The 24,826-nt window shown below is 42.3% G+C and overlaps 1 protein-coding gene across 1 annotated transcript in view; it reads right to left on the bottom strand.

Annotated features, from left to right (window-relative positions):
• Positions 1 to 24,826, bottom strand: part of Sec24d (SEC24 homolog D, COPII coat complex component) — a 95,540-nt gene that overhangs the window by 57,626 nt on the left and 13,088 nt on the right. Inside the window, exons 4-7 of the mRNA XM_055628128.1 lie at positions 16,500 to 16,648; positions 11,720 to 11,995; positions 11,305 to 11,438; positions 4,794 to 4,905 (exon numbers count right to left, since the gene is read on the bottom strand). Coding sequence (XP_055484103.1) covers positions 4,794 to 4,905; positions 11,305 to 11,438; positions 11,720 to 11,995; positions 16,500 to 16,648 — 671 coding nt within the window. The remainder of the gene's footprint in view (positions 1 to 4,793; positions 4,906 to 11,304; positions 11,439 to 11,719; positions 11,996 to 16,499; positions 16,649 to 24,826) is intronic.

The following is a 24,826-nucleotide window of genomic DNA, read 5'->3' as shown; positions in this document are numbered from 1 at the left end:
AACTAGAAAGTAACCACTGGTGGGGAGAGAGAATATCATTATTATTATTGTTATTATTATTATTGCTTCCATCAGATTGCCTATAGGCAAGGCTACAGGGCATTTTCTTGACCAAGGATTGATGCAGGAAAGGCTGGTTCACTGGATGTAGTGCCATTCTGGGTGGTTATAACGAAGCAGGCTGATCAAGCCATGTGGAGTAAGCAGCTTCCTCCACAGTCTCTGCTTCAGTTCCTGCCTCTACATGCCTACTCTACTTGAGTTCCTGCTCTAGATTCCCTTCATGATGGACTGTGCTATGGAAGTGTAACTAAATAAACCATTTCATTCCCAGATTGGTTTTGGTCACGGTTTTTATCAAAGTAATAGCAAGCAAACTGGAACAGAGAAGAATGACCTCAACGGATACGGGACAGCAAAACACAACTGATGAGAAAAGGAAAAGGGAATGATGGGGAGAGAAGTTTAAGCACGCAGAGGGATGGGGCAGAGGAAATTAACACTAAGGATGTTTGGAAAAACCATATTGAAAACCTCTCTTGGAAAAGCTTCATAATTTTTCTTATAAAAAAATTGGAGTTATCTGCACAAATAACATTCCTCCCAAAAGCCTTAGGTTGACAAATAAAAAGGCGCCTATTGTCACTGTTCTTGGCTTCCCACCTGAACTTGATGGTATAATCCCACTGTTCAATATACCACATGCTTGGCTTACACATGTGGAGAAATAAAGTTAGTACCAACCAGGAAGCTTCCTCCCTATTGGCTAGCTTTCACTGTACCAGAAGGTACTCCTTGGGCTGCTTTGCGGAAAAGTTATCAACAATCCTACCCAAGGCTCAGGAACACTGCAGAAAAAGGGGCAGAAAGATTATAAGAGTCAAAATTTGGTTGGGAGGATCTAAGTAAAGCTATTTTCTGGACGTGGCAGGACTACTGCAAGCACGGACTCACAGCAGAGGTGTTTGCCTGCAGATGATCTACACAAGATCAGTCCACTCAACTGTGGCTCTACTGAGCTACTGTAACAAGCGGTCATGGATTATAGAAACAAAAATAACTCTATTATCTTGGCCATTGCAACATGACAAATGCTACGAAAAAGAAGCCTCTTTGGATAAGGAGTACCTGAGAGTAGGAGGCCGATTGAAATTTTAAATACTTGCAGGGTCAGCCTCAACAAAAAGGTAGTGTTTGAGCAGACACAAAGGAGACAAGGACTTCACTCAAGCTGATTCACATAGGAAGCCTAACAGAGGAAGAGCAGAAATGTTTAGACGGGGGTGCAGCTGCTGAGCTGAGCTTGGAGGGTGTACAAGCCAGATCCTGCAGATTCTTGAAGCTCATTAAGCCCTTGAGGTTTTACAAATGAAATGGAGCACCACTGCCGTGTTTGCGGAGAGGAGTGTCATGACCTGACTTGGGTCTCCCTGGCTGCGGTGAGGAGAATGGCTGCAAAGGAGGCCCAGAGCCAGGAAAGCGCATGAGGAGGGGCCAAGGGAAATACAGTAGTGGCCCAGACCAGCCCCATAGTGAGGGTGCATGGAGTGACAGAAAGATGGTGTGCACGTGTTGATGCAATGACACAAATGTCTGCAGTGATGAGGTATGTCTGAGGAAGGAGAACAATGTGAAATTGCCAGCACCGAAAATTGAAAGGCTGCGAGGAACAAGGAAGGGACCAGTTTTCAAAGGGTGTGTGGGTGGAGGTCACAACTGGGCCACAGCATGTCCAGTCTGGTGGATGTATTGGGCAGTCACTACATTAGGTGTGAGTGCTACAGCCACACAGCAGTAGGTGGGCGTTGAGTCCAAGATGGCTATGTACCTTTAGGAGCTCTGAGCAGAGCTGGCACATGGAAGTAGGCTAAAGTCACTACAGCAATGACCGTGGCCAAAGGGAAGATGAGCGAGGACTTCCAAGCCTGAGGGCAAGAGTTCAGACCCCAGGACCCAAGGAAATGGAAGGAATTCCCAGAAATTGTCCTGTGACCTCCACATGCGCTCAATGTCACACTCACACACATGCACACACATACAGGACATACACATGCATGCACACATACATACACACAAAAAGGGAGGAAGGTAAAAGGGAGGGAAGGAAGGAAGGAAGGAAGGAAGGAAGGAAGGAAGGAAGGAAGGAAGGAAGGAAGGAATGAAGGAAGGAAGATGGCAGGCAGGAAGGAAAGACTAGTAAAAAACATTTTCAAATGAGTGAGAATCCAGGGCCCTAACTGAGAAGTGAGGGGGGTCCATCAAGAAAGAAGCATATGGTCACCTATACCCTATGGTGCTGCTGGACGAACGCGACCACTTGGTTCAGCAATCCAGATGGAGACCGTAAAGAAATCTGCAAATAGCTTAAACCACAATACTTCCTCAAAGCATTAAATAAAACTGACGGATGTAAAAAATGCTCATGCAGAACTAAGAGTCTGGAACAAAACTGTTGCTTTTGTATATTCACAAGAGTAGAAAAAACTATCACACAGCACGTCATAAACTTTTACAAACATGAACTCACTATGTACTTTTTTTATACAGCATTCTGCCTGCATGTGTGCCTGTGTACCAAATTTACTATAGATGGTTGTGAGCCATCGTGTGGTTGCTTGGAATTGAACTCAGGACTTTTGGAAGAATAGCCGGTGTGCTTGCCCTCTGAGCCATCTCTCCAGTCCCCCACTATGTACTTTTGATGATTGTGTAAAGAATAAGGAACAAAGAAAATCAGTCTAGAGCGGTAAGTGAAGTGACTTAATTTATAATGAATGTCTGACGACAGGAGGAGAAGACTGGGTTCTGGATGGCTTGACTACTCTGAGTGAGATAAAGGGTGATACCACATTTTCAGCATAGAGTACACAGCCACTAAAATCTATGTTCTGACTTCCCCAGGCCTCTTTCGTGTTGATTTTGGTGCTGAGCATCGAACCCAGGGCCTCATGCACGCCGGCCACAGCTCCATCACTGCCCTGCAGCCCTGAGCCCATCGGGTTACATATTGATTTGACAGGAACAACAGGAAAAGGATCTGCGTGCAGCTCAACGGGCAGATTAAAATGAGAGAGGGCTTTCTGCTTCTGGGTTACCTCACTCAAGATGATCTTTTCTAGTTTCCACCATTTGCCTGCAAATTTCATGGTTTCCTTGTTTTTAATTGCTGAGTAGCATTCCATTGTATAAATGTATCTATTCCTCAATTGAGAGACATCTGGGTTGTTTCCAGATTCTGGATATTACAAATAAAGCTGTTACAAACATGGCTGAGCAAATGTCCTTGTTGTACACTTGAGCATATTTTGGCTATAGGCCTAGGAGTGGTATTGCTGGATCTTGAGGAAGCGCTATTCCTAACTGTCTGAAAAAGTGCCAGATTGATTTCCACAGTGGTTACACAAGTTTACATTTCCACCAGGAATGGAGGAGGGTTCCCCTTTCTCCACAATCTCTCCAGCATGTGTTGTCACTTGTGTTTTTGATCTTAACCATTCTGATGCTGTGAGGTGAAATCTCAGGGCCATTTTTATTTGCATTTTCCTGATGATGTTGCGCATTTCTTTAATGGTATATACTTACTTATAAGCGGATATTAGACATATAATATAGAATACTAAAATCTGTACACCTAAAGAAGCTAAGCAAGAAGGACCCTGGGCAAGATGCTCAATCCTCATTCAGAAAGGCAAATGGGATAGACATCAGAAGAGGAAGAAAACAGGGAACAGGACAGGAACCTACCACAGAGGGCCTCGGAAAGACTCTGTCCTGCAGGGTATTAACGCAGATGCTGAGACTCATAGCCAAACTCTGGGCAGAGTGCAGGGAATCTTATGAAAGAAGGGGGAGATAGAAAGACCTGGAGGGATCAGGAGCTCCACAAGGAGAGCAACAGAACCAAAATATCCGGGCCCAGGGGTCTTTTCTGAGACTGATACTCCAACCAAGGACCATGCATGGAGATAACCTAGAATCCCTGCACAAATATAGCCCATGGCAGCTTAAGGGGAACAGGGACTGTCTCTGACATGAACTCAGTGTCTGGCTCTTTGATCACCTCCCTCTGAGGGGGGAGCAGCCTGCCAAGCCACAGAGGAAGACAATGTAGTCAGTCCTGATGAGAGCTGATAGGCTAGGGTCAGATGGAAGGGGAGGAGGACGTCCCCTATCAGTGGACTTGGGAAGGGGCCTGGGAGGAGAAGAGGAAGAGAGGGTGGAATTGGGAGGGGAGGAGGGGATACATAGTGAATTGATTGTAATAAATTAAAAAAGTTTAAAAATGAGAGAGGGCACTGGCTGTGTCAGGAGGGGCGGGGATCAGTTCCCGCTTATTCCACTTAAGGTGAGGAGCAAAAAGCAGAATGTTAGGGGACCTGCTGAAAACTGTATCCCCAGGCCACAACAGGTGAGCTGATTGACAAGAGCTTAGCCTCTCTATTCAGCTCACCATGCCCAGCATGCTGCCCAAATTCAACCCAAGCAGGGGATGAATTACCTTAAACTATAAATCAGAATTACCTTAAACTATAAATCAGAATTTGAAATTGTTTTAAACAGATACACTGTATTGTAGACCACTTGAAGTTCTCTGGACTGCTACAGCAGAGAATACTGTTGACAGCACCTTCTGGGTCTTTAGGGACTAATAGGGAATTGGTCTATTCTCTGCTCTAATGAGGCTGCCTGTCAATTACAGTATTGATGAATGGGGTCAGGGTATTTTGTTTTTGAAACAGTAAGAAATTTTAAAACAAAATATAACAACCACAGAAGTCACTAAAAATAAATACCTTGGTCTTGAATCACACACTGTGTGGTGACCAGGGGAGGCACCTGGCCTCTGCTGTTGGTAGTGTAGACTTGTCCGCCTCGGGTGGCCCTGTCATTCTCGATCACTTGAATCTGACAAAGAAGATGTTAAGACTGAATTAAACAAAGTTACAGCTCTTCCTGACACACAGCTAAAAGGGACAGCGACTTGTTCTTGTTCCCTCTTCCTTCTCTAAAGAAGGGGGAGGTAGGGGAGAAAAGGGGAGAGGATGGAAAGGAAGAGAGAAGGGGGAAGGAGAAATGGGGAAAAGAGAGGGGGTCTTTAAAAATCCTTTTTATTTCTTTTCAGGTAAATCAATCTGCCATGCCTTCAGTTTCACCTTCGCTTAATTTCATAATTTTAGATCAATATTTACCAATTTTCCAAATTCTATTCTGTAATACTCTTAGCTCAGACCCTAACCCTTCAGAGACTCTTACTTCACTTAACTACATTTTATCTCATTTATTATAACTATGGATGAGCATTTGAAAAATACTTTAGAAAGAAATTTGAAACTTTTAAAAAATACTTTTTGTAATTAAAACTCTAAAAATCTTTAATTAGAAAAGAAATGGTATACAAGTTCCATGCTAAAGATGCCTACCTTCTACTCAGAATCCATCTTCTTTCTCAGCTTGCTTTTCAAGTCCTCCCTCCCCCACAGCAGAGAACAGACACTATCTTGGGGTGAGGGTGTCTACTGTTTAGAAATCATCAGGAGCAAGGGTCCCCAAATGTCCCCATCTAACTTACAAACATTTCTATGCTAATAATATTTGCAGATGAAGATTACAACGGATTTTTTTTCTTTTTGTTATAACTGTCCAGGGTTAAAAATTGTGAGCAAAACTGAATAGAATGAAGTTACAGAAACAGGAAGTAATCCTAGGGACTGACTTCCTGTTTCCTCCTTTTCCACTCCAGTTTCACACTTTCTACAGAAAAGAGGTGGGAGAAGAGATCAAAGAAAACAAAAACCAGATAAAACCAAAGAACGCAGTGATAAGAAGTATCTAGGCTGGGATAAGAATAAACAGATACAGTTTTCCATTGCTAATATGAACGCTGACTTTGGACCAACTCTGAAGTATTCTCTTCTGCTCCAGTCTCCAGAGCAGATGGTGCTGGCATCATGGGTTCTAAGAATACTGGCAACCAACCTAGTCTGAATTTAATCCTGTTATCTGCCTGCCGTCTGGCTTCCTCAGAGTTTGAGTAGTTACAAACACAAAGATAGAGGAGGTGTTCCAGACATCACTACCAAGACACAGACAAGATGCTCCCATGAACAAGAAGTGCACAGAAACGTCAAAACATTGTAGTTATACCCTGGATTCAACCACAAAGCTAATCAGGTTACTCAAAATAAGAGTAGCTTTTACATTATTAAACATTAACATTTAGCATAATCATTTTAACCAACGAAGTCTAAGATGAACACTATCATGACATAGTCATATGCCTAATACACTGAACCTACACAGTCACTAATCAGGAGACCACAGTCCCAAAAATTCCTATTCCAAACTATCCATTTCCAATTTGCAAAGCTCTGCCCCCAAAGAAACAATGTTGTAATTAGTCATTATTAATTAAATCCACATCTTGTCAGAACAACACATAGAAAAGAGTAAGAAACATCAAGCCGCTCCAGCCGTGTTAAAAACAGCTTTTGATTTACCCCAAACGCATGCTCTTGAAAAACAGCATTAGAAATGACAGTAAGCAAAAACTCCAACAGGGACTCAGCTGTGACTCCCATGGGTGCGCTGAGATGTATCACAGTGGCATGTGATGAGAGGGTGTCCAAGCTCCCTCGGGGGACACAGATCCCCCTCCCCTCTCAGATGTGCCACTGGAGTCATTTCCAGGGGTGCTGTGGAACCATGAAACATAATCGGGAAAGAACACTGAGGAAGTGCTGCTCTTGAGGTATATGAGGAGGAGAATCAAGTTAAGAGGTGCGGTCACAGACGAAGGGACTGTTCGAACTGCTGGTGGTGGAAGGAAAAGAGGAAGGACACAACTCCCCTATGGATGCAGAAGAGGGTGAGCGAGGGCTTCAGGGATGGTGTTTCCATCACGTCAAAACACAGCAAAAACCACCAGTCAAAGGAATGCTGTATTAAGGGCCTCACTCAGGAGTAGAGTATAGAATCTTTCTTTCTAGAAGAAAGAGTTTATTTCATTAAAAAAAAAAAAAAGTTGTTTTCATGTTAGAAAAACAAACAGGCTCCATCTGGCACTGCTATGTCTTTACTTCAAGATAAAAAAACATTGGGCTGATTTGCACACACGTACACTCACAGCTGCTGCTGCTTCTCATTAACGCTCAACCAACGCTCAGCAGGAGCAGCAGGCTTTCTTACATGCTGGAGACAGAACTGGACGGACTAGATCCTTGCCCCGTAAAGCAGACGTTCAAGTGTAGAAGAACGCTGGAAGATAAATTACTTTACAGATGACATGCTTCCTGCTAGGCATTTAGATGCTGTGGACAGGAAGAGACATGGACGGAGCTCCAGGGATACTGGGTGACATTTAAAAAAAAAAAAAATGAGTCAGGCCTTGCATCTGCCTAGGAAAGGAGCATGCACACAGGCAATAGAAATGTCATCAGTCAAGCTGAGGCACATATGAGGCATGTTTGAAGAGCTAGCAAAACTAAAGCAGGGGTGCAAGGCAGGAAGGGACCAAGTCAGAGGCATCTAGAATTTGTGTGCATTTGTTGTGAGGGGAGCTAGAGGCAAGAGTGGCCAAAAACTAAGCATCACATGAGGTAGCCTAAGCTTAAACTTGGACTGTGAGCTGTAAGAGTGCTGACAAGCTTTGTTCTGAGCCAATACCTGATCTGACTTAGGACTGGATGGACAGCCTGGGCTAGTGTGCAGAGAGTACACAGCCAGTTAGGAAGCTGCCAGACCCTCAGGCTGGTGAAGGCTTGCACCAGGGAGAGAAGATGAACAGGACTAGACCTAATCATAGGCCTGCAGGAAGTATAAGAGAGTCCATGATGAGTCTGAGGCTTTTCAGGTAAGAAGCTGGGTCTGGATTTCAGGGAAGAGGCCTTAATGAGGACCTACTCTTTTTGCTGGAAGCTATGAGAATGAAGACCGAATGGAGGCCAGAGAACAAGAATTCCTAAGAACTGCTCACTTGATATCAGCTCCCTGTTCTTGTACTTATATTGTATGTTGTATTATTCAATATACTTTGAATAATGTTAACCTAGAGACTAATGTTCTTGAAGAAAAGGTCTTTCCAAAGATTAAGCCTTGGTGTAGGCATAAGGTTATTGTGTAATTCAAAGGCTGATTTCCATACCCCTCCCCCCACATCTGATTGCAATCCTTGTTCTTAGAATCTCTTGTCTCGATGTTGTGTAAACACTTTCCCCAACTGTCCTCTTGTATGCCAATAAAGCAACTTACAGCCAATCACTAAGTAGAGGAGAGAATAGGGCTGAACTTCCTGCCAGTCAGGGGAGGAGGAGTTAAAGGAGGAAGCAGGGAAATCAGTGACAAGAGAAGTCCAAGAGATATCAGAACAGGAGTTGGAGCAAGAAAAGCTACAAAGTGCAAGTATCTCTGAGATGCACACTAGGAGGAAGTCAAACTAGCTTAAAGGGGTAAGAATAGAGTAGTAACTGCTCAGTTATTGTGCTGTAAAGCTTATTATTAAACAAATATAAAATAGTATCAATTATTTGTGTGATAGCTATGTTTAAGAGAGACTGAAAAGAAGAACACAGTTTTATAAAAATAACTTTAACAACTTGGGGCTCCCTAATACTGAGGGAGGGTCAGGCAATAAAAAGAACCTATACTCACATACATACACATACACACATATGAGCATACAAAATATACCACACAAATACACACATGTATATATGCACATACCACACACATTTACACATAGATACTCATATACATTTATACTTAAACATACAAACATATACACGGACCCACACATAACCACATACAGAGAAAACGACAGCATAGACCACACATACACATATGTATGTATATACAAACACACATACACATACACACACACATATATATATATACACACCATACACATACACACCTACAAATATATACAACCCCCTACACTAGTGGGTCATGACCCATACGGTGGCCAAACAACCCTTTCATATATATATATATATATATATATATATATATATATATATATATCAGATATCCTGCATATCTGATATTTACATTACAATTTGCAACACTAGCAAAACTGTAGTTATGAAGTAGCAATGAAAATAATTTTATGGGTGGGGTCACTACAACTATATCAAAGGGTCACAGCATTAGGAAGGTTGAGAACACTGTCCTACACGCACGTAAGCACACATATATACTCAAACACACATAGGCACATTCATGCACACACAAATACATGTATACACACAGAAAAAAACATACATACACATATACATACATGCACACAGGCCCACAAAAACACTAACTCACATATATACTCAGCATGAACACACACACATATAAACTTGTATACATACACACTCAACACAAAAACACACATATAAACTTGTACACATACACAAACACAAAACATGTACCCACAGAGACAAAGATAAACACACATACACAAATACTTGTATACAACACACACAAACACACAAATGCACACATAGAGACGTATACATTCACAAACACACACAGGCATGCTTTGATAAAACACAGAAGCACAAAGGCACAAACACAAAGGCACATACAAATTCACCTGTAAACACAAACACATGGTTAAGAGACGAAGGCATGTAAGTCACGGCATGGAAGTACCAGTGGAGAGAGTGGCTGTTGCAGTTTGGGTTTTGAAGGAAATAAGCGACAAAGGTAGGAGGCAATAGATAAAAACACAATGCTTTCAACTGTAAGTGCACAGTATTTGGTAATGACCAGGTCTGTGGTAAGACCTGGAAAATTAGGGGAAGGTGAAAAACCAGGAGGCCAGAGAACAGGACCATTTTTCCACAAGGATATTTAAAGTACCTATGATTGTAACAGGAATAGACCTGGTGAGAATGAAAGTTGGGGAAGATTATCTTTAAAAAAAAAAAAATCCTCACATGGAGCAGTGAGCAGTGTTTCCCAGTCTGTGGGTTGTGACCCCTTTGGGACTGGAATGACTCTTTCAAAGAACTAAGACCATCAGAAAACACAGATATTTACATTACAATTCACAACAGCGAAATTACTGTTATGAAGCAGCAACAAAAATAATTTTATGGTTGGGGGCCACCACAACACGAGGAACTGTCTTAAGGGAAGCAGCATTAGGAAAGTTGAGAACCACTGACATAGAGATTCAAAATAAGTTCCCTGTAAAAAAACTTTTTAACCCAAATAAGACAATTCTGTTTTAGTTAAAGATATTTTGTGGCATTAAATAACTTAACAGAAAATAAAAATGTTTATTTCGGTTGTTTCAGAGGACTCAGTCCACGGTTGCTGCCACACATGCACTTGGGCAGAGCCTCATGGCGGAGGTGCATGTGGCATGCGTGAGCAGTTTTTGTGTTTGTGTTCGTACGCCTCACAGCAGACAGCGAGCAGAGAGCACGAGAGAAAGGGGCCAGGTGTTAATTCCTTTTCTGTTGCTGTGATAAAACATCACGGCCAAGGCAATTTGTGGAACTAAGAGTTTGTTTTGGCTTATGGCTGCAGAGAATTGGAGTCCATAAAAGCAGAAATACTGGGGCAGAATGTGGCAGGCATCATGGTAGGAGCAGGAAGCTGAAAGTGAATCAGACAGGGCAAACTGGCAGTAGGAAAGGACGTGCGCTGGCTGAGCTCACTCCCAGTGACACCCTTCTTCAAAAAGGCCACACCTTCTAAGCCTCCCCAAACAGTACCACCAGCTGGGGAGCAAGTATCCAACACATAACCCTAAGGGGACATTTTCCTTCAAACCACCATAGGCCAGGAACAAAATACTGGATTTTGTCCCCAAAGACTGGATTCCTCCAGGTAGGTATATCTCCTCAAGTCTTCAGACACTTCCAAAATGGCACCTGACTAGGAACAAAGCATTTGTGTGGGTCTTTCATAGTCAAGCCATAAGAAACGCTAATCCATAAACATAATAACAAAGATACTAAGAGCTGCTAAAGCTGAATTCTTAATGTATTATAAAGCTTGTTATAAACATTTGCTAACTGTCACAAATCTTCAAGTTTATAGAATTATATTTTTTAAAAAGCCAAAAATTCTTCATCCTTCTTTGTATCTGTCCCCTTTTCAATGTGGCTTACAGTTTCCCTGATCAGAAGGCAGAGTCCTCCCTCTAAGCCCTCAGCATCCTCTGAACCCCAGAAGGCCTCCACCAGAAGCACAGGTGTGAACAGAAGCCTTCTCCTGTGGCCAATGTCCCAGAATGTCTACAGGCCTGAGAGGACTCGGAGCTAACAAATGGAAGAGCTTCTGTGTGGGAAAGGAAGGAGGACTTACGGGGCTGGGGATGGAGTCAGGATCCAGCTTCCTCTGGAGCTGTGGTGGTGGCCCGGCCATCTGTGCAGGACCTCCAGGGAAGCCTCCTGGGTAAGACATCTGTGCACCTCCCATCTGAGGTCCATAGCTGGGTGCTTGAAGAAAAAAAAAAAAAGAAAAGAAAAGAAAAAAATGACCATCTCCACAACCAGGTGGAACACTCACTGACAATATCACTTTGTTGAATCAAGCATGCTGAAAAGTTCGTTTTGTTAAATAAAGTGGAAGACTAAAAATGAGTTCCTATACTTCCTCTTCTGACACTATCCAGAGACGGCTGGCTCTTCACAGCTGACACAGAAACAAGCCTGATTTCCAGCTCAGGACACAGCATCCCCAGGTGACCCACACCTTGGCCTCACCCTGTCTGCCTTACCCTGCTGTGGAGGGTAGCCAGCACCCAGGGTCTGGCCTGGTGGAGGTGAGGGCTGATACTGGGCATTCAGAGGAGTAGGCCCAGGAAGCCCATCCTGCCTGTGAGTTGGTGCAGACATAGGAGGGGCACCAGGGCCGTTCAGGGTGGAGGGGGGTGGTGGCGGAACCGGAGGTCCTGGCTGCAGGATAGATGGCTGTGCAGGTTGTGGAGGCCCCTGGAAGACGCCCGCTGATTGAGGGCCAGGGGGGCCCTGGCTCTGGGGGGCCATGCCCACACCTGTGGGAGAGAAAAGAGCGTGGCTCAGGGACACTTTTATCAGCTCTGATGCCTACTGAGCACATGACAGACACATTCATTTACCATACACAAAGCAAGAATACATGCTTATGAGTTATATATTTTTATATATATATATATTATGGCCACAAATTATCTCTCAGAAAGTGACATAAATATTACTTGAGGACTTTTTTTTTTTTTTTTTTTTTTTTTTTTTTTTACAAACACAAAGTTTAAGACGAGTATAAAACCAACACCTCTAGTTTTAGTGCTGGGTACTAAACTCCAGTCTACAGCAAGAACAGCAAGTGCTCTTAACCCCTGAGCCGTCTCTTCAGTCCCCAATGAGAGACTTAATGGAATAAATTTTGACTTCAATGCGTTAACTTACATGATCCATGCACCAATTTAAAAACACCTCTATCTCATATAAAAACCTTGAAAAATAATATAAAAGAAAAATGGATAGAGCAAGCATCATTCGGATAATTTATGCCTTCAATAAATTATTTGCATTCTGAGCCTGACTTGGCCAGGTGAGTAAGAATCAGGTAGAAATAACCAGAGAGAAGGTGGGACCTGTGAAACTTAGTTGCCTCCTCAGTCAGTCATTTGGAAACTGGCAAAAAGATCAGAAATATTCTGGGCAACTTTTATCACTGCTTCCAGCACACTGGGTGTAAGCAGAACGTGCATATGCTGGCTGGCTTAACATCAGCTCCACAGAGTCCTTTTAGAAGAGGGAACCTCGGCTGAGAAAATTACCCCACCAGACTGCCCTGTGTTTCTTGATTGGTGATTGATGTGGGAGCACCAAGCTCACCGGGCACGGTGCACTCCTAGGCAGATGTTCCTGAATTCTATCAGAAATTAGGCTGAGCAAACCGCCGAGAAGCAAGCCAGGAAAGTGGCACTCCTCCATGGTTTCTGCACCAGTCCCTACCTCCAGGTTCCTGCCTCCAAGTTTTTGCTCTGACTTCCCTGGGTGAATGACTACAAGGTGTAAGACAAAATAAACTCTTTCCTCCCCAAGTTGCTTTTAGTCATCGTGTTTTATTACAGCAATAGAATACCTAACTAAGACATGAATTGATAGCATGTTATAGGGAATGAGGATCATAGACCTGACCTTGTGTTTCTTGGAGGATTGTTACAGCATTTGAATTTAAGGTTGAAAAAGTCCTTGAATAATCAGAGATCAGTGGATTAGTCTGTTAGAACTTAGAAGACAATGGAGCTTAGAAGACAATGGAGGCCTACCTTGTGAAGTTTCAGAGGAAAGCAAAGACTCTACCAGAACCATCTGGGTGATACTTCCATGTTAAGAACCCATGGTATGAGCTGGAGCTGAAAAACTGGCTGTAATTAACAAGAGACCAGAACCACTTTGCTTTGCTTTGAAAATGGGTGCTGGTCAGCTGGGGCCAGAGAACCAGCTGTGATTAAGAAGAACCTGGTATCACTGAGGCAGAATCTTCTGGGGAGATCTTCCTCGGGGTCAGCACATGAAGATTGTGGTCCAGAGGAAACCATGGCTGTATCCTGTGCTGGTAGCCGAACTTGATGATATGTAAAAGGTTCTCAGGTGCCACTGGTTTTGAAGGCATGAAGGAATCATGAAGAGCAAATGGGGTCTGGCACAAGAAGAGGCCAGGAAAGGACACTGATCAAGGACACTGAAGTTGAAGCCCCAGGACTAAAGGAGTTATGGAGAAAGGTTGAGGTTCAGCACCATGTGAGAGGGCCAGAGTCCTTGAGGAGAGCCCAGGAGAACCTACTTGTGAAAATCCAGCCCGGCAGCAGTAATGAGACCCCAGCATTTTGGAGATGCAAGCACCAAGGTCCTCTGCATCAACAGGAACTGATATGTTCCTGCCGTGAGGCCCTGGCCTGACTTCCCTCAGTGATGGGCAGATGCTTGGAAGTGTAGGCTGAAATAAACCCTTTCTTCCCAGAATTGCTTTTGGTCATTACATTTTATCAAAGCAATAAAAAGCTAAGGGAGGGCGTGCCTCTTAAAGCAGTGGCTCTCAACCTTCAAATACTGCAACGCTTGATACAGTTACTTCCTCGAGTGGTAGTGACCCCCAACCTTACAATTATTTTCATTTCTACTTCATAACGGAAATTTTGCTACTGTTACGAGTCATGATGAAAATATATGATACGCAAATGGTCTTAGGTGACCCCTGTGAAAGGGTTGTTCAACCTCCAAAGGGGTCATGACCCACAGGTTGAGAACCACTGCCTTAAATTATAACACGTAGCCATGCTGCTACTAGAATCTGCATTCTTGCTTTCTCCTCTTTTCTGGTTTGTGGCATCAGAGGCTTGATTATTCCAACGACCTAACCACACAATTAAAATTCACTGTGAGATGCAGAAAAATGAAAATAGATCTATATTTATCACCCTGCACAAAACTAAAGTCCAAGTGGATCAAAGACCTCAACATAAAACCAGATACTCTAAATCTGTTAGAAGAAAAAGTGGGGAACAGCCTAGAACTCATTGGCACAGGAGACAACTTCCTGAACAGAACACCAACAGCACAGGCTCTAAGAGCAACAATCAATAAATGGGACCTCATGAAACTGAAAAGCTTCTGTAAAGCAAAGGACACTGTCATCAAAACAAAACGCCTGCCTACAGATTGGGAAAGAATCTTCACTAACCCTTTATTTGACAGAGACTAATATCAAGTATATACAAAGAACTAAAGAAGCTGAAAAGCAGCAAACCAAGTAATCCACTTAAAAAATGGGGAACAGAGCTAAACAGAGAATTCTCTGTAGAGGAATATCGAATGGCAGAGAAACACTTAAAGAAATGCTCATCCTCATTAGCCATCAGGGAAATGCAAATCAAAACGACCCTGAGATATCACCTTACACCCATCAGAATGGCCAAAATGAAAAACTCAAGGGACAACACATGCTGGAGAGGTTGTGGAGAAAGGGGAACCCTCCTCCACTGCTGGTGGGAATGTAAACTGATAAAACCACTCTGGAAATCTATCTGGCGCTTTCTAAGACAATTAGGAATAGTGCTTCCTCAAGACCCAGCTATACCACTGCTAGGTATATACCCAAAGTTTGCTCAAGTACACAAAAGAGATATTTGCTCAACCATGTTTATAGCTGCTTTATTTGTAATAGCCAGAACCTGGAAACAACCCAGATGTCCATCAATGGAGGAATGGGTACAGAAATTGTGGTATTATTACACAATGGAATACTACTCAGCAATCAAAAAGGAGGAAATCATGAAATTTGCAGGCAAATGGTGGGACCTAGAAAAGATCATCCTGAGTGAAATATCCCAGAAGGAGAAAGACAAACACGGTATATACTCACTTATATAGACCTATAAGATATGATAAACATAATGAAATCTATACACCTAAAAAAGATAATCAAGAGAGCAGACATGGGGTATGATTATCAATCCTCGTTTTGAAAGACAGATGGGATGCACATTAAACATTGACAGGAGTCTACTGAGCGCATTTAAAAAACTCTAACTAGCAGTGTTTTCAAAGCAAAGACTCATGACCAAACCTTTGGCAGAGTACAGGGAATCATAAGAAAGAAGGGGAGTTAGTATGATGAGGAAAGGATAGGAGTTCCACAAGGACCAAACATATCTGGGCACAGGGTCTTTTCTGAGACTGACATGCAACCAAGGACCATGTATGAATGTAACCTAGAACCTCTGCTCAGATGTAGCCTGTGGTAACTCAGCAACCAATTGGTTTCCCATAGTGAGGGGAACAAGGACTATTTCTAACAGGAACTCAATGACTGGCTCTTTGGCCTCCCCACCCCCCAAGGGAGGAGCAGTCCTGTTAGGCCACAGAGGAGAGCTTTGCAGCCAGTCCTGAAGATACCTGATAAAACAGGATCGGATGAATGGGGAGGAGGTTCCCCCTATCAGTGGACTTGGCAAGGGGCACGGTGGAGATGAGGGAGGGAGGGAGGGACTGGGAGGGAATGAGGGATCGGGACACGGCTGGGATACAGAGTTAATAAAATGTAACTGATAAGAAAAAAATAAAATTAAAAAAAATAAAATAAAATAAAAAAAATTCACTGTGAGACAATAAGCATTTTATCTTAAATTTGGAGGACTCCTATAAAACAATACAATTTTAAAACTACCCTCACAGTTCCTCCAATAATTACACGGTGTAATATTCACTTGTGAAGTCAGCATTTTTGGTTTTTTTTTTTTTTATATTGTTTTAGCAACGGATGTACAGCGTGCTGAGGGTTCTTCAATTATATTGAACTAGCGGCAACATGCGAAAACTAACCAGAGCCATACACAGGATCAATAGTGTACATAAAAACGCACAAGGTAGCATTTTAATATGTCATGCCAGAGTTATGTGTATGTTAAAATAGAAGAAACGATGAGGGTGGCCTAGCATGTTTGCAGTTCTGGTTTTAACCCCAGCAGCACAAAGAACACTGAATGAGCACCATGAATGAACACTTACCAAGGTTGTTGATCTGCATGGAGCTGAACTGACCACCCAGCTGGGTGACAGAGGAAGTGGACCCAGGACCTGGGTAAGATGACTGTGGCAGGGGCTGGCCTGATGCATAAGAGGGTGCCACGTTATTGACAGGTGGGGGTCCTGGAAATCTAAGAGACAAAAGGTATTGTTAGGATCACAGAGTTTCTTAAGCAAGTGAAACACAAAATAGTTAATGTATTCTAAAACAAAAAAAAAATTTTTTTTCTTTATGTGGTAGGAAAAACGAATGATAATGTGCATCATATATTTAAGCTTGATATGATCTCAAAATAACCCACATACAGCACCCCACACCTCCAACTCACATGTTTTCTATGCCAAGGTAAAGAAAAGCTTCTAACATGACCACAGCCAGCTTGGGAAATCAGTTTGGAAACGTGAGCCCAATGCCACTTCACAAACACTAAACTGATCAGTAATAATAAAAACAATAAAACCAAGAACACTTGGTCTATGGTTGTGTTTTTGTGATCATTCTGTTTATCATTCAGACCGAGTTTTTAAACAAAATGGCGCTTGTGCTACATTCTGGGGTCAGCAGGGCACTCCCTACAAAATGGTATATGTCATTACTTTGCAGCACTGCAGTAAATTTGGAGTAGATTGTTTGCTTTTTTAATTTTTTTCATGCTTTTTCTCTGCCGCAGTTTGAAACAATGTCTGTTGTGGGTCCCTGTCACTGTTTTGATGTCAACAATGGCTATCACGGAGCAGTGGGCCCATCCCGGTGATACAACGCAGGAAGCTAACAAATGCCTTGGAGTCACTGTGACTCTTTTCTTGCTTGAGTACAAATTAAGGCTTCCAAAATTGCATTTTCAACTGATTTCAACGGTTTTATTTGCAACAAGAGCCTATTTTCTTTGTTACTGTATCCTGACTTCCATCCCTCATTGGGAGGCTAGGAGCCATGAGAGGGGGTAGCTCACAAGAAATCCACAGCTCATCTCTAACTCTGAGGACAGCGTCTTGTGGGTCTCAGGAGCCCACTTTCTGAAGGAGGGCTCTACCTTGATCTTGTCATTTGTCTTCATATTTTCCAAATCTAATAATTATTTTCAACAAACAAACAAAAGCCCTCAAGCCATCATTTCAAGTGCATCCAGGAGTCTTTCCAGAATGATGTCACACACTTTGTCCTAAGTAAAGAAGGTCAGAGTGCTTATCACAAATGCCTCACAATACAAGCACGTGATACAAGCAGACAATTTGCTAAAGCAGAGTTGATACTGTTTTAATCCCAGAATATTTCCAAGAAAAATGCCTCTCTGCCAAAAATGTTAGAAGAGCCAAGATAATTAGATTGAGTACCCTTCAATTTAAATATTTTCTTTTGGGAAAGGGAATGAAGAAAGAAAGAAGATATAAAAGTTAATTAAAAGTTGTATTACACTGTGTGTATTGCGTGCGTACACACACGGCACAGTGCAGGGTTAGAGATCAAGGGACAATTTGCAGAAGTTTCTCCTTCCATCATGCAAACCCAGATTGCATGGTTTGGTGGGAACTGTCTTTAATCACTGAGCCCTCTCGGCCCAAAAGTCGACTCTGAGGGTAAGTTTTCTTTGTTTCTCTATTTATTCCATAATACTAGCTGTGCAACATGCACCATGAAATACGATTCTTATCTTGTGTTGTCAAGTGATTTAAAGATTTTCCCAAAGATCTGACTAGTGAATTCACTGCTACATAAAAAGAAATATTTTGTCTTTGCTTTGTCACAAAATGATACTTCATTCCTTGAAGCTCACTGGAATTGAGACAGGGAGTAACCATCTGTGAATAACTAAAGTGCATTACAGAGTTTGGACATGAGGAAATTATTTCATTGTTTGAGACCCAAAAAAATATTTGCAGAAGTGTTTGACAAAAGATTTTTTTTAATATAAAATTCTACGGCTTGCTTTTTTTTTTTTTTTTTTTTTTTTTTCAAATTTTTTTAAAAAAAATTTTTTTTTAATATAAAATTTTACGGCTTTTTTTTTTTTTTTTTTTTTTTTGGTAGCCATTTCAGTTAGAACAAAGTATCTTTCAAATAGAAATTGTGACATAAGTGTCTCTGGGTTTTTGTTTTTCTTTTGTTTTTTAATCTTCCAGGCTGGAGAGCTAGCAGGTTAAGAACACCTGCTGCTTTCTCAGAGGACCACAGTTTGATTCTTAGCATTCACATCCGGTGGTTCACAAGTTCCAGAAACTCCAGCTAGAGGAGATCCGATGACTTCTTCTGGCCTCTGCTGGAACCCATGTACACACAGATACACACATAAATAAATATTTTAAAATTTAAAAAAAGGTTAAGTTAAAAAAAAAACTATGAATTCCTACTTACTGTTCACTCCCTATGCACTGGGAGTTAGGTTTCAAATTTTATAAATAAATCATCTCTTTTGACAGGCTTAAACATTCTTATTCTTAAACAGATTGGGTTTTTAAATGTAACATCTGTTTTAAAATTATTTAGAATGGAATGAAATACATAGCAAAGTTATTATAAACAAAAGAGGGAAAAAATCAGGACGCTTGAAACATCCATCTCATTACTCTCCCACTGTACGCTGTGGGGCTAAGGTAGAAAAGAAACTCACCGCTGGAGCCATCAGAAGCCCGCCTCTTCCTCCCAGGGCTTCTGTGAAGCAGATGGAAGAGATAAACCTCTTCCTACTACAACACACCGTGGTTAAAAATTACAAACCAGAGTTATATCTGGGGGCCAAGATTCTACTAGCTCACTGATTCATTTGCTATCAGAAAAGAACAGAGCTACCACCAAAGCACCCACTTTAAAAAGTCAGATAATTACCAAGACATTAAAAAAAAAAGTTTCACTCTAATCTTAAACCTCGGTACAGTTGATATACTTTTCTATTTAAGTACTCTCCATTTTTAAGTTGGGAATAAATGGGTCAAGAAGGGAGCCCTCTGTTAAAGTTTGTTGATATTTAGAGATAAGGTGCAAATATGATTTGAATATGTCCCATCCATAATTCTAGTGTTGCCATGTGACAGTATCCAGAGGCCACAGAGGAGCTCATCTAGTAAATGGGATGTGGTCTCCTTCCCAAGGCAAGTTGGGGGAACACTTGGTTCTTCCTCCAGTACTCAAGGCACTGTGGGGTACAACCTTCATCAGATAGCAAGACTGCTGGGGCCTCCAGCTTGGACTCTGCAGTCTCCAAACTGGTGAGAAATAAATGACTGAATGCTTTTCAGAATGCCCAGTATCAGATTTTGGCTGCAGTGGCACAAAACAGACTAGAGAAGCAAATTATTCAAGATCTGATTGAAACAAAATCTGCATTTTAAACATTAATCCTGTAGAGGGGAGAAAAAAAATCAAATCCTATAATTTCCATATTGAAAAACACTAAAGAGGGGCTGGAGAGACAGCTCAGTGGTTAGATGGGCGAGTTGCTCTTCCAGAGGACCCAGGTTTGGCTCCCAGCACCCACGTGACCATAACCACCACCCATACACACAAAACAAACAAACAAACAAACAAATAAAAGACACTAAATAGAGGATGGGGATTTAGCCCGCTGGAAGAACACCTCCGTAGCATGTGCAAGGCCAAGGATTTAACCCCCCAGCACCACAAACAGGCAAACAAAGCCTGTTTTATTGTGATCACTCTTCTGTTTACCTGGGTCCAGTTTCTCAGTAGCTTCTCCTAAATTCAGTTTAGGAAGCTGGGTCTGCTTCATCCTCTAACTCACTATTTCTTGGTCAAAATAGATGGATTTCAACTGACTAGCTGTCACTTTCCCTTATGATGAGAACACTGACTTCTTAGAGTATGAAATTGAACAGATCAATCCTGCCTAGCGTTGCCTTATGTAGAAAACTTCAGAAATTCTCGCAAGCGTTAAGAGAAACGTGACCAAAAGAACAAATGGCTAGGTATGAGTTTCAGATTTTATCACATAATTCTCTTGAAATAACAGGTCTTTAAGATTTACTTTTTATTTTTTAAGATTTATTATTATTATTAATCGTGTGTGTATTGAGGAGAGGATGCGCACGTGAATGCAAGCGCCCACAGAGGTCAGAGGTGGGAGATCCCCCTGGAGCTGGGGTTACAGGCAGTCACAAGCCACCTGATGCGGGTGCTGGGAATCAAACTCAGGTCCTCAAGAAGAGCAGTATGTGCTCTTAACCACTGAGCCATCTCTCCAGCCTTATTTGCCTTTATGTGTGGGAAGGTTTTTCCTGCACATGTGTATGCCCCGTGCCTGTGGAGATAAGAAGAGTGTTAGATGCCTAGACCTGGAGCTACAGAGCGCAGTAAGCAACCTGTGTGCGCTGGAAACCACACCTAGCTCCCCAGCAAGAGCAACGAGTCCTTTTTAACAACCGAGAAATCCCTCCAGCCCTGGCCCAAAATATCACCAATGTAAAAAAAAAAAATCATATACCTATTCAATATTTCAATCAACATGGTCGCTCTGAGTTTGAATTGGCAGAAGCTCTGTGCCTGTGACTGAAACTCTATGTAAGAATGAGGTGCTGTCGCCCACAAACACGGATGACGCACAGTCAGCTGTGAGGACTCGTGCCTCAACTCCCAGCACTAGGGAGGGTGAGACACGAGAATCATCACCTACAGGCCAGCTCTTACACAATAACTTCAAAAGGAAAAAGAAAGTTAATTTACACCTAGCAATTGGCTTTTTACTTAACTGTGTGTGTATGTGTATATATACATAATTAAATCATACAATATAATATATAACATATTATATATACAGTTAAGTAAACAATTATATGTATATAAAATATATGTGTATATATGTATATAAAATATGTACGTATATAAAATAATAGGGGAGGTGGTTTGAATAAGAATGCCCCCCATCAGTCTTCCTTTGGATCCCCTTCCCCTAACTGGGCTGCCTTGTCTGGCCTCAGTGGAAGAGGACACTCCTAGTTCTACAGTGACATAAGAGGTGCCAGGGTGGGTTGGTACCCATGGGGGACCTCCACATTCTCTGAGATGGAGAGGGGAGAATTGGGGGGAAGAGTTGTGAGGGGAGACTCGGAGGAGAGGACAGGGGCTGCAATTTATTTACTTCAGGATGTGAAGTAAATAAATTAATAATTAAAAAAAAAGAATGGCCTCATAGTCTCATATATTTGCTGCTTAGTCACCAGGGAGTGAAACTCTTTGATAGGATTAGAAGGATTGGGAGGTGTGGCCTTGTTGGAAAAAGTGTGTCACTGAGGGTGGGCTTTGAGTTTCAAAGCCCATGCCAGGCCCAGTCTGTCCCTCTGTCTCTCTCTTTCTCTCTCCCCACCGCCCTCCCTCTCTTCTCTCTACCTGTGGATCAGGATGTAGCACTCTCCGCTACTGCTCCAGTGGTTACCTACTCACCGCTATGCTCCCTGACATGATGAAGATGGACTAAATTGTAAGTAAGGCCCCAGTTAAATACCTTCTTTTCTAAGAGTTGCCTTGATAGAGGTATCTTTTCACAGCAATAGAATAACGACTAAGACAGTAGGTGTCTATATAGCTTTTTAAGAGATCTTTAGTGTTATCTATCTCTCCTCGAACCCTTTCTTCTGCCCTGACCTCCCATCTACTCCCCCAGTTAAATCTACCTCCTCCCCCCAATATTCTCTTACCTTTTTGACCTGTTAGTCTGTTTGACTGCCCTTCCTTCGTTATTCTCCCCTCAACACAAACACAATGGCTTCTTTCTAATTTCCTGGCTTCTACAAGTACTCCAATTAAACATGCACATCTACATACTCAAGCTAGCCTCCAAATATGAGAGAAAACATACAACATTTGTCTTTCTGGGTTGGGGTGACCACACTCAGAATGATTATATCCAGTTCCATCCGTTTACCTAAATTTTTCATTTTTCTTTACACCTAAATATTGTCAGTCTGTACCTGTTTTGTATTTTCATTACTCGTTCCTCAATTGGTAGAGGTCTAAGATATTTCCATTTCTGGCTATTATGAATAGAGTGGCAATGAACACAGATGAGTAAGTGTCTCTGGAGTAGAATATAGAGTCCTTTGGAATATGCTTCAGTGGTATAGCTGGATCATGTGGTAGATCTACTTATTTCCAGCTCTTTGAAGAACTACCCATTGTTTTCCATAGTGGCTATAACAGTTTGCATTCCCACCAACAGTGAATAATGGTTGCTCTTTCCCCACTTACACTCCAGCATTTGTTTTCTTGATCTTAGGCAGTCTGGCTGAGGTAAAATGATGTCTCAAGGTATTTTAATTTACATTTACCTGATGGCTACTTTCAGGTGTGAGTTACTGGTCAAGGAGGTTTCCAAAACAATACAGGCTGTTCCTACTGCTGACAAAGCTACTGCTCCACAACTTCATAGGAAGATCCTTTTGCTAAAGACACCACACACGGGAGTCACAGGACATGGAAAGATCAAGTTGACGCTAAACTGAAAGTTTCCTCCCTACTGGCTAGTGTTCATGGTCCTAGACGTTGCTATGCAGACTGCTAGGAGGAGGAGAAGGAGGAGGAGGAGGAGGAGGAGGAGGAGAAGTAGGAGGAGGAGGAGGAGGAGTAGGAGGAGGAGGAGGAGGAGGAGGGAGAGACCCATCAACAGCCTTCAACTAGATTGACTCAACTGTCAACCCAGTGAACTATAGTAATGATCAGCATGGCATGATAAACTCATGGATGTAATAGTGGCATGCACGTTATGGGGGAAACCAAGCACTTTTGCATTTAAAGCCTGCCCTACAGGAGGATATCAATGCCCAGTACTATAAATATGACCAAGAACCCATGGTCAGGAAACTCACATGCCTCAGGGTTGAGCCTACTTTGCTAAATGGATATAATATCAAAATGCCCTCTAAATACTTATCATTATGCCCATGGGTCAGTTAGGCTCTCAGATATCATCAGAGAAGCCTCTTTTACAATGGTTACAGGTTAAATAGACTCACAATAAACCAGTATGGGACATCTGTATTATACCCAATCTCCTAAAGCTCAAGAGATCACTGAGGAGAAGGAAGAGGAGGAGGGGAGGAGGAAACAGAGAAGGAGGAGGAGAAGGAAGAAGAAATATTTTAAGAACCTAAACTTGTGGAATACTGAGAAACAGTGTTTTCTAGACGTGACAGGTCCATTGCACACATGAACATACAACCTCTGTGGCTGCTGCACAAGACCAAGACAATATAGCAAGACCTTCACAAGCGAGGGATGGGCTCACAGGTCCTATTCATAGCTGAGGAGCTGTTTTCCTCAGAGAAGTGGGTCCATGCTCCAGTGAACGGCCCTACACACATGTACACAGTGAGAGCACTAACCGGACTCAGTGAGATAAAAACCAAGCAAACAAACAAGAAGGGCAAATGAAGTCAGCAGGTCCTTGGGGTTCTGAGAGGAGCTGGGGGGGATGATGAGGTGAATGTGTGGATCACAGTCTCAAAGAATAAATTAAAATCTTATTTTTGAAAACAATGTTTTCTAAATGTAAAAGGCAGAAAAGATGCAAAGAAGAGAAGGGGGATGGAGGAAAGGAGAGGGGAAAGAGAAGGGCTGGAGAGGGAGGGAGGAAGAAGGTCATAAACACCTATTCTCTGACAGCCTCTGCCATTAGACTAGAGTGACTCATTCTCAAGAGCACTATGCCCTTTGCCTTTGCACTGCCACGTGTGTGTATAGAAACGTGTCCCTCGGGGCAGATAACAGACAACCTAGAAACCTATCCTGAAATACTATACTTTTCCCATGACTGTTTCCTCTTTCAAACCTTCCTCTAACTTTTAGGTCAATATGTAAGTTGTATCAGGTTAAAAAAAAAAAAAAATATATATATATATATATATATATGCAGGGGAAAGTAGAGGCCCTAATTGTGCTTCCTTGCAATCAGAGTCAAAGTAGACTCTGAAACTGAGCTTCCTGGAGTCACCAGACCGGGGGAGGGCAACTCACAGATAGCAGCAAGTGGACTTTCTATCTGACGACATGTCACACTACACCCGGTAAAATGACTTTGAGAGCTGCTGACATGCGCTGAACCTGTGGACTGTAACGAGTAGCATGCACTGTGCAATGTAGTTTGCATGCAAAAATCCTCAAAACCATGTATCAGAGATGCAACTATGAATGATAAAGCGAAGACACACAGAGGTTACATTAGCCACACATCAGTTAAGCAAAGTGTCACTGGGTGATTTTCGCCACTGTGCAAACAAACCTGAGTGGAAGTGCCTAACGCACACTCGGGCTGCCAGGTACATACAACTTGCTGTTCCTCGAACCCTGGTGAGCAAAAGAACAC

The sequence above is a fragment of the Psammomys obesus genome, unplaced genomic scaffold, assembly GCF_907164565.1.
Source record: "Psammomys obesus unplaced genomic scaffold, mPsaObe1.curated_primary_1811, whole genome shotgun sequence".
Lineage (NCBI taxonomy): Eukaryota > Metazoa > Chordata > Mammalia > Rodentia > Muridae > Psammomys > Psammomys obesus.
Note: the sequence above shows the minus strand (reverse complement) of the source record. Positions and strands in the feature narration are given on the sequence as shown.